The sequence below is a fragment of the Lepidochelys olivacea genome, assembly GCF_965140295.1.
Source record: "Lepidochelys olivacea isolate rLepOli2 genome assembly, chromosome: 6".
NCBI lineage: Eukaryota > Metazoa > Chordata > Testudines > Cheloniidae > Lepidochelys > Lepidochelys olivacea.
The window spans coordinates 102,197,333-102,208,587 of NC_140416.1; the positions used below are offsets into that span (position 1 = coordinate 102,197,333).

Genomic DNA, 11,255 nt, shown 5'->3' on the forward strand with positions numbered 1-11,255 from the left:
GCATCGCAGTTTGTACGCATTCACTGTTTTGTCAACAAAAGCTGCCTTTTGTCAACAAACCTCTGTAGTGTAGACAAGGCCTTAGGCTATGTATACACTAGCACTTTTGTCGGTAAAACTTTTGTCGGTCAGGGATGTGAAAAAACACATGCCTGACAGACATAAGTTTCACCGACAAAGGTGCTGGTCTGGGCAGCACTCTGTCGGCAGGAGATGCTCTCCTGCTGACATAGCTACGGCTGCTCGTTGGGGCTGGCTTAATTATGCTGATGGGAGAGAGCGCTCCCATTGGCATAGAGCGGTTACATCGGAGACCTTACAGTGTCGCAGATGCAGTGGTGCAGCTGTGCCGCTGTAAGGTCTGTAGTGTAGACATCGCCTAAGCAAACATTTTTGTAGTTACAGAGCAGACATTTAAACATTCCCTTGTAACATGGGATACAGATGTTATAAGTAGGATTAAAACACGCAACATCATAGAATCATAGAAGATTAGGATTGGAAGAGACCTCAGGAGGTCATCTAGTCCAACCCCCTTCGCAACGCATCCTGCAAGCATTCCATAAAGTCTAAACACTAAAACACATTCTGATAACTCTTATATCTCTTTTAATATTACTAACACACAGTTCAGCCAGTCTGGTTTCCCGCTGTGCATTTGTCAGTGTTCAGTGAGGCCTAGGGCCACCTGGTCTGCCAGCGTCACACCTGTCTCTGCCTTGATTTGGCCAGACAGATGTAAAATGGAGATAACCACACTGACCTCCTCACAGTGGTGCCCTGAGAGTTAATTCATTCCTGGTAATATTATTTAAAGTACTCATATATAAAAAGGCTATAACTGATCATTTCACTTCTCCAAGTCAGGAAGAAGAATCATATGTTTCAATGTGTTTTTCAGCCTTATCCCATACATAAGGTTCATGCTGCTCCAGGAGAGAAGCTGTGGATAATGCAACCTCCTAGTTCAGAGACACTAAACTAAATTTATTGCTGGTATAATAGATACTTTGCAGTCCTTGTAGTTACACCACGGGTGCATTTGGTCTAATTGTTAATAGCTAGGTACTAATTAACATAGCATAAGCTTATCCTCTCACTGATATGGCTCTCCTCCATCCGTTAGCCGACCCAATCTACTCAAACATTCTATCATGTGGAAAATATTCCACCCAAGTTGTCGCTCTCTCTAAGGCCACTGTCCTATTCAGTCTTAAGCATGTGTTTAATTTGAAGCCAATGAGACTACTCACGTGCTTAAAGTTAAGTGTGTGCATACTTTTTTAAGGATCAGGGCCTTAATAATCAAAATATGACAAGATTTCCACCATTCTTAAATTGTGGATCCCATCTGGTACCATTTGATGGGACCCATAACCAGGCTAAGTTAAAGCTCTAGCTTCTTTACAAGGAAGCAACAACCAGCTAAAGATCAATAGCGTTTTTATTTATGTGGTTTGATTCAGCTGTCCTCCCAAGTAAATCAGAAGCACTGTATTTTCCCAGGCCTGCCTCAGAGTCATGTTTATTAGGTCAGAACGGATACAAAGTTCTGGAATAAATCTTTTTACTGCCACATGCAATAAACCGTTAATAGAGAAATGTATGTAACTGTTACTTCGTGGTGTCTGATCCACAGGGCACAGCACGTTTTGATGCTGTGTGATCAGTCAACCCTCCCACAGAAAAACCACTGGAGGGATTTGGGGGTGGGGAATCTCAGTGAGACACTCCTCATGATACTTTCCCCAAAGGGTGCTAAGAGTAAGTGTCAGTGACAAGTTTGCCTCATGCACCAGCCCACCCCACCCTGTGAAATAAGCAGGGGATCCTGATGGCAGAACCTGGGGATATGCAAAAGACCTATCCATGCAAAGGCCTCATACCTCTGCACCTACTCTGAGGCCCCTTGTGCCCCCTCTAGCTTCCTGGCAACATGGCTGCAAAGGAAAGCTGTGCTGTAGCTTGCTCTGGAAGTACCTATGAAAGTGTTCCCACTCCTGCCATGAACCCAGCCTCTCATCCCCTTCCTTCCTGCCCCCTTTCCAGCCCTGGATCCCCAAACCCACAAGCGCTCTCCACAAGGTCGAGGTCAGGAGTGGCCAACCTGTGGCTCCAGAGCCACATGCGGCTCTTCAGAAGTGAAGACGCGGCTCCTTGTCTAGGCACCGACTCCGGGCCTAGAGCTACAGGCGCCAACTTTCCAATGGGCCAGGGGGTGCTCACTGCTCAGCCCCTGGCTCTGACAGAGGCCCTGCCTTCACTCCTCCCCCTCCCCCACAGAGCCTCCTGCATGCCACAAAACAGCTGATCGGGAGGTGTGGGGAGGGAGGGAGGGAGAGGCGCTGATCAGCAGGGCAGCCGGTGGGCAGGAGGTGCTGGGAGCTGGGGTCGGGGGGGGTGATGCGGGGCTGCTGACGTATTACTGTGGCTCTTTGGCAATGTACATTGGTAAATTCTGGCTCCTTCTCAGGCTCAGGTTGGCCACCCCTGGTCTAGGTGAAGGGGGCTGTGTGTGTGGAGTGCCCCTTTGTTATTCAGACCTCCGGGGGCTGATTAGTCTCTGCCTCCTAAGTGCATTGGTTCCGTTCTTGGTGCTGTGGGTAACTCCAGATTATACCAACAAGAAACAGTATAAGTGCATTTCACCAAACTGAAGAACAAGGAATCTGACTCGAGAAATTTGTTTTAAGGCGATTGGTTGAGATTTTCAAAACCAGCTAAGGGATTTAGACACATAGACCCCATTGAAATAAATGGGGTTGTGTGTCCACATACTCTAGGCAGCTTTGAAAATTGCAACCATTATTTAGTAGTTTTGTTTATCAATTTATTTATTACAAATACATTTCTATTCACATGTACAGACCACTACAATAAGCCAGGCTATAAACACAACCAGACAATAGCAAGAGAAGCCTCTGTATGTGCCCCATTCCCCTGTGGGGTGAGGATCCCTGTAAGTAGCAGGCTTTCTGCCCTGTGCCATCCATATCTCATCCATATCTCAGCCCCTGTGCAACATACCCATGCTGTAAAGGGGTTGGCTTCTTGGAAGAACTCCCCAAATTCTGCCTGTCCACTTGCATGGCTGCCAAGGGGGTGCTCTGAAGCCACAGACAAGGAAACTGAATTTGCCTTAAGCTTTTCCTGTGGCGGATGATTACAGGAAAGAATATCTTTCAGAATGCAAGTGCATTTAGTTGAGATTAGATCTGGTCAGGAATTTTTCGCTCAAATGTTTTTTTGATGAAAAATGTGGTTTCCGCAAAATAGAAATTTTCTGCAGGAAGATTTTGATTTTGTCTAGCATTTTTGATTTTCTGCTGGTATTTTTGTCCAAAGCCTTCAGAATTTGGCCCTAGGACAGCAGTGACTTGATCCTTAAATGGATGAGGAGTCAATAGATTTGTTGGAAGAGATGGTGATGTGGCTGTATTTCTTTTTATATATGACCTAAAACAAGCTTGGGAGCATGATTTACATTGTTCTTAAGGAGACAATGAATGAATCAGCCTTTTAAACTTCACTACCAGACTGTTGGCATGCCTTGAAACATCCATATCCTTAGATTTTGAATCATGCACTGAATAATTGCCTTTTTACTGAGTGCTTTTGTTTAGTTCCATGTACAATGTTGGTACCTCCATTACGTGTAGCAAGGGAATCTGAAAAAACAACAAGGAGTCCGGTGGCACCTTAAAGACTAACAGGTTTATTTGAGCATAAGCTTTCGTGGGTAAAAACCTCTCTTCTTCAGATGCATGGAATGTGAGTCTTCTGCACCGGGGATGTCTATATGGTGGGGAGGAGGAAAGGTGGAGCATGAAATCCCCCACCTTGTATTTTCAGCAGACAGCGCTGTAGTCCTGTTTGGTTTCTGAACATATTGGGCCAGAATGTCAAAATAACTCCATTATTTACTCAGATTCACACCACCTGATGGCTCTGGCTGTTTATCATCAATTAAGTCTTCTGCAGCTTGTTCAGTGAATTTTTAGCATATATGTTGGGGTTTATGAATCCTCCATCTCCACAAGGGTATGTTCCAATTCCAGGAGGCATATCTGAATAAGCTTTTGTAGGTTTCTTTCACAGGAGGACAAAATATTGAACTTCGGTCAATAGCTATCCTGGCAAAGGAAGATGAATTGTGAATGTGTAGGGCCTTTTGTGTTCTCATTTTTTATGTGTGATTTTTCTGGTCACTGTCTGATTATACATCATGTGGGGGAAGAACACCATATATCATTTTCTTGTGCATTATTTTTGCATTCTACCTGTTTAATTCCTCTAAGCAGCACAATTTTGCTAGGTTTCTTGGTGTTGATAGTTTTTACTCTAGTCATGAGGTGACAGCCATTCTGTAAGCCACTGCCTACATTTTGACATCTGGGTGGCTGAAGGGTATATACAGCCCTACTAGAAAGGTCATTTGCCTTCCTTTAAAAGTCCATATAACTTTAATTTTAGCTTTTTGGTAAAGTTTGTTCAGCTGTGAGAGGTCTTTAAAATAGTTGATCGTCAAGATCATGTGGGTTTCATGCACCCAATTTGCCTCGACTGAGATTTTTTTGTGTTATGAATTGTCCAAAGAGTTGAATACACTGTTACCTACATGTTATATCAATGATGCTAGTGAACACATTTGTGTATAATCTCTATCTCTATAGGAAGGGAATGTTATCTTTTATTTAGAACATGGGAGTGGGTGCCAGATCTCTTCAGTTATGTTCCTAGTGCTGCCTCACTGGACCAGATTCTCTGGCCTTCTCCACTCCTTTTGCATTGCCCTTAGCTCCTATGCTGGGGATACCCTAGCAAGGCCTTCCACTGCACAACCCCACTGCAGGGGTGTGCGAATGAGCCGGCTACCTCCTGAGTGCCAGCTCACGGCCTAAGGTTGCTCTGCAGGCAGCCTGCCTGTGTTTCCCCCTTCCAAGTGCTTCTTAAATAAATTCCACACCGGCATTTTTTTGTCCAACAGTGCCCGCTCTTCCAAGGTCTAATGTATTGACATAAGACACAATACAAAACTCACTACTAGGGCTTCTCTTCTCCCTGAGTCTGCTCTCCACAGCTTTTCCCTGCCTTGGCAGGCCTCTCTCAGCCCTGTCTGGCTGGAGTCTTTTTCTACTCCCATGGAGTTTGTTCTCCCTGGCCCCCAAACTCTTCAGACCTCTGGCTTCCAGGACCAAACCCTTCTCCCGGTCTAGGGTATTTGGCAAAAGCCTCCTGCTCACTGCAGCTCTTCTGACAGCAGCCTCTGCCACAGCTTCTTCTCATTGTCTCTCCTTGAGTGTCCCCCCTCTCTCTACAACAGGGGTTCTCAAACTGGGGGTTGGGCCCCCTTTGGGGGTCACGAGGTTATTACATGGGGGGTCGCGAGTTGCTTGAGGCAACCCCCGCTTTGCCTCTAGCATTAATAATGGTGTTAAATATATAAAAAAGTGTTTTTAATTTATAAGGGGGATCACATTCAGAGGCTTGCTATGTGAAAGAGGTCACCAGTACAGACGTTTGAGAACCACTGCTCTACAGCTTCCTGCTGGTCTTAGAGTGGAATCACCCGATCCCAGCTCAGAAGTACCTACTTAGTAACAAGGGCTGGCTGGCCCCAGCCCCCTTGCCCTTAAAGGCGGCTTGTTTGTGCAGGGAAGAGTGGTTCTTCAGCTGCTCCCCTCTTCCAGTCCTCCCATTGTGGATGATTCACCAAAGAGAGGAGCAAAGTTAAGTAGCAAAGAAAGGAGCTGAGCAGCTACTTTACAACATAGGATTATCCTGCTTGAGAGAAGTAAAAATACAGGGTTAGTTTTAAAAGTGCCTGATTCCCCAATCACAGACTGAATTTAAACTCCAGCCACCTCCACTCAGAAATTATCTTGATGGGAGTCATATAAGTACCCAGGTGTACAGAAAGAAAACTGTCTTTCTCAGACCCACGTTTAATATCACAGGTCCCCTGAAATGAACTTAATAGTGCTGATGGAAACGTTATGATGTGCACATTTAAAATCTGCCTAAACTATCAAAAAGTGCAAAGATCCCATGAAGATGATGCAAGGCATGTACAGATCCATTGTCTAATGTTTAAGGCAAGGAATGTGCCTGGCAAAGGACATTCTTCCATATATGATCATTGCATCCCAACATCGTGCATGTGAGAGCTTTGCAGTTTTGCCAGAATGAGTGGTAGTTATTGCTTTGTATGAAAAGATAAATAACATGTTAAGACCAAAAAAAAAAGTTGACCCTGGACTTTAATCTAATGTTGTCAAATCCTTCTTCGCAGATTCCTGTTATGGGAGGAGCCTTCATGGACTCACCCAATGAGGACTTTGGTACAGAATACTCCTTGTTTAATTCATCGGCCAATGTCCATGCAGCTGCTTCAATGCAGAACCAGCCAGAAGAGACATCCCGCTCCTCAAACGATGCCATATTGTTATGGATTGCAATCATAGCAACAATTGGAAACATTGTGGTTGTGGGAGTGGTGTATGCCTTCACATTCTAAGAAGACCGGAGACTGGAATACTGCAGGAGTGGATGGCTACAAGTGTGTTTGTTGTGCGTGTTTGTGTATATATACATGTATAGCTATATAAATATATATAGATAGACACATTTTGTTAATTATAAGCTGCGACAGTACTAGAAATGAAGTGCAAGTTATTAAACTTGAACTTCAGTAGCAAAGTTTGGATGCATTGGCAAATTTTGTGGTGGTGAAAGCTTTAATCAAGAACAGCCAATACATGTCATATATAAATTTGATGTGAAAGGCCAATGTTGATATGCGAAACACAAAATGAAAGCGGGTTTTATGTAAAAAATGCTTATTTCCTATTGGTTGGATTTTCTAGTAGCTCTTCTGTTTTTGTTTGTTCCTTTTGTTGAGTTTTTAATCTGCTTTTGGGATTGGTATTTCTATCACAACATTATATGAAAAATGCTCTGTATCTTATTCTCCATGGAAATCTAGTTATCTAGATGTCCAGATGCACTGGATGGTGGGCATTGGCTCAATTGTAATTAACGGATTTTCAGGATTCTTGTGTGTTGAACTAAAATACACATGATCAGTTGGCTATGTTTAAAGTGTAGATATTATTAATCTTAAAGCAGTGGGCATGCAGGTGGATGCATGGCTGCTTTAACTAGGGCTCTCATTCTAAAGACAGTGAGCAGAGATGATATTCTGAGTGTTAATACTGAATCTGCTTGATATTTCTAGAACCTGTACTCCAGAGGATGAAGTGCTGGCAAGTGAGTTTTAAATGGGAGGGACAGAAGCTCCAATTTCCATCAGACTATTGACAGCCAGAAATGATAATGATTATAGTTCATTGGATTGACCCCTTCTAGAAAATAAAGACTGTGGATCTTTTGGGTTCATTATGCTGAAATCCAAATTTCCCATAAAAGCCATGTGGTCAAATTAGCTTTATTTATGAATGAAAGAAATTACTTAAAGTGCAGTAATTCTGCAGCCTAATTCACTGCCAATGATTCATCTATGGGGATAAATGAATCACAAGGTTTACCAGATAGCCCTACAGTGCACATACATAACCTCCCACGGTGAATTGGGTACATGAGTTACATACAGTGGTGGGTTTCAGAGTAACAGCCGTGTTAGTAACAGCCGTGTTAGTCTGTATTTGCAAAAAGAAAAGGAGTACTAGTGGCACTTTAGAGACTATGAAGTGAGCTGTAGCTCACGAAAGCTTATGCTCAAATAAATTGGTTAGTCTCTAAGGTGCCACAAATACTCCTTTTCTTTATACAGTGGTGGGATATACGGAGCACTGGAGGGCAGTAGCTTAAGGGAAGTTGCTGATAGACCTTGACAAATGTTTACATTTAGGCACTAATATGTTTCTATGGTCGGATAATGAGGGGGGAAATGTAAAATCAATTGTGCTAGCAATTTTATACAGATATTTGTATTCAGTGTTCTATTAATGGGTAATGTCTTTGTTGTATTAATCTTGTGAGCAATGATTTTTAAGGGCTGTATCCATCTAAAATAATCTGCAGCCTTCCTTGCCAAAGGAAGGGTGTGTGTATATATATAGGTGATGGATGTGAGCATAGAGAAATGGCAGCAGATAAATACTTTACACAAAACCTCTGTGTATTGGACAGTTCTCCCTCTACTCTTGTCCCCTACAGCTGTTACCCTGATTCCAGAAGGCCCTGTCTGCAGGCATGGTGGATATTTTTGACACTTCTCTGTCACTCCGCTCAAGGCTGGAGTAAGAGCTGGTAAACGTATGGACAGGTTTTGCTTTTATTTTTCTCTCTAAACCATTTTTCCTGCAGGGTTGGTGGATAGTCACTCAATCCAGAGCAATATGTCCTAAATGAGCATTTCAGCTTTTGCATTTATTTATTGTTAGTCAAAGTATTGGCCTGTAAAGCTGCCCTAGTTCTTTTGCAGCTGGCTCACTGTCAATCAACTGCAAAGATCCTTGATCCATGAAATCACAGGAGAGGATTCCCAAGGCCCTTTTCTAGGGGCCATACCGTACTCTATATGGCTACCACTTCAGGAGGAAGATGCAGTACCACTCCACACCACTGAACCTCTGGAACCTGACTCCTGGTTAGACTATATGGATGATCAGTCACGGAGTATCTGTGACAGACACCTGTGAAGCTGGTATTTTAGATGATTGGCATCCTACAATGTCTACTCTCTCCTTTATAGACAGAGGATTTAGCAGGGGGAACATCTATTAATGCTCATGTGAATTACATACATAAATTCCCTACATTCTCGTAAGAGAATAAGCCATTAAGTGCCAAATCCTGTAGCCCAAGAAAGGCCCTGAATGCAGTGAAAATTAGTGTGGCAGGGTGCAGAAGGGCCTCTAAAGTAGACTCAAAGAGGAGACATTTGAGGGTAGGATGAGTTATGTCAGCCGTGCATTTGTAGTCCCCTCCCCGCCCCCATGTACATGTGTATGTAGTGGAAGAGCACAGCCCTCCATGGAGCAGCCTGGTGAAGGAGACTTCAACCTCCCACCCCACCACCAATAGCAACTGTCAAATGAAGTCCTTAGTGCAAGGCCGATCTAATCAGGCTGTGGGCAGGGGAAAAGATTTGGTCCTAAGTGTGTGTGTGGGCCTCCTGGGCTTTCCGTTTTAACACACTAATATATGGTAGAACAGTTTAATTCCATGCCCTCAGCTATATCAGGTGTGTCACTAGCATCATAATTGCATCATTAGTAATTAATAGGATTTTTTGGTGCCTCAATAAGGCTCTGCAGTGATGCTACCTCATGCAGTAAAACTATTCTTGCATGGTTGATAGTAAAGCATTTTCACCCTGATTAAAACCAGTTAGACAATATTGTATTTACCCAATGGGAATCTTTTGCTGCTCAGTGAATTTGCCAGTAGAATGCTTTGCCTAAACTTTTAATTTTAATCTAAATGCAATTAGCAAAGTTTATCTTTAATCTCCCAAAGTATTGGACCAAATTGAAAAGGTACAGTCAACCATGAAAAAAAAATACTTGAGAATGAGTTGTTTTAAAATGAGAGACACTGTCATGTTGTCTTATGCAAAGAGGTGCCTTACTTTCATATGAAGTCAACAGGAATTGCAGAAAAGATTCGAACGAACCAGTTCTCCCCCTGTCCTCTTCATATATATTTTTCATCATCAGAGTTGACTTGCCAGGAAGGGCCTGATGTAACTTAATGTAACTGATTTAAGAGGGTGACATATAAAGTAGGGTATCTAAGGAAAATATTTGCTCTTGCCGCATCTCAGACTTGAAAGATTGTAAATGTGTAGTTAGCACTGTGAATTCAGGAGATTTCCACAAAATAAAGGCAGGTGCTATGGGAACTTTATGATTAAAAAATAGCCTTCTCTAGGGATATATTTGGACTGTTGAATGAAAAGTCTGGGCAGTGTGTTGTCAAGCATATTAGGGATGGGCTTGTACTCAGGCTGAATCCCATCAAACTATGCAGATATGCAGCTCCAGAACCAGACGTTAGCTATCTAGGTATTTATAACAGGATCTCAATGTGGTAGCTGAGCCTAAGATCCAGATACGGACTGGAACTTCACCGCTTGGCCCTCTCTTGGTATTGGGCCAAACCAGAACATGGAATCCAAATACCTCCACATATTGGGGAATTTCAGATTTGGATCCAATTCTGCATCTAAACGTTGTAAAATGGACCCAACTCCCAATCCTGACTGGTGAAAGAAGCAGTTCTGGGAGAATAAGTAGGGCCAAAGTAGATGCTTTTGCATCAGGAACTCTGTTAGACAGGATCCACATTATATACCTTTAACTGCATTTTAGTGCTCTTCTTAAGCAGGTGTATGCAATGCCCTGACCTGTTCCAGCTAGCACTTACTGCTGACTGCACCATAGTTACTAGTCACCTGTGGACTGTGTAACAGACCTCACCCTCTTTGGGATGTAGTATGAGCTTCAGCATGTCAATCAGGAATTTCTACTTGTGCATTTGTGTGGGCTGGGGAACCATTCTACGTGGCTATTTGGCAGGGGAGGAGAAGCCCCTCCGCAATTCTCCCTAGGCCCCCTTGCACACCAAGGCAGGAGTCAGCTCAAGGATTAGTTCTAATCAGTATTAAAATAGAGGCACGTAACACAAACAAATGACAATGAGATACTCAGTGACACGCAGAGAGTCTTCATAGTTGTATTAGGCCTTTGTAGTGGAGAAGGCAGAACACCTTATAAATCTAGCATACGACCTCTAGCTGTATAAATGCCACACCTTGCACATGCATGTAGTAACAATATCTGTCTTGTTCAAGGTTGTAAATGTACCTCAGCTTGGGAGGAGCAAGGAAATGGACTGGACGATCTTCCGTAACTTCTACTGGCTCTCAACCTTTCCAGACTACTGTACCCTTTTTAGAAGTCTGATTTGTCTTGAGTACCCACAAGTTGCACCTCACTTAAAAACTACTTGCTTACAAAATCAGAGATAAAAATACAGAAGTGTCACAGCACACAGTTACTGAAAAAATGGCTTACTTTCTTATTTTTACCATATAATTATAAAATAAATCAATTGAAATATAAATATTGTAGTTACATTTCAGTGTATAATGTATAGAGCAGTATAAACAAGTCATTGTATGAAATTGTAGTTTGTAGTGACTTCGCTAGTGCTTTTTTGTACCTGTTATAAAACTAGGCAAATATCTAGATGAGGTGATATACACTGTATTAGACCTCTACGTACCC

At 42.8% G+C, this 11,255-nt stretch overlaps 1 protein-coding gene across 1 annotated transcript in view; it reads left to right on the plus strand.

Moving 5' to 3' along the window:
- Positions 1–11,043, plus strand: part of LOC311521492 (uncharacterized protein C14orf132 homolog) — a gene marked incomplete at its 5' end in the record, with an annotated part of 76,982 nt that extends 65,939 nt beyond the window's left edge. Inside the window, one exon of the mRNA XM_084629820.1 lies at positions 6,293–11,043. Within this exon, the coding sequence (XP_084485946.1) occupies positions 6,293–6,517 (225 nt within the window). The 3' untranslated portion in view covers positions 6,518–11,043. The remainder of the gene's footprint in view (positions 1–6,292) is intronic.
- Between the last annotated feature and the right edge of the window lie 212 nt (positions 11,044–11,255).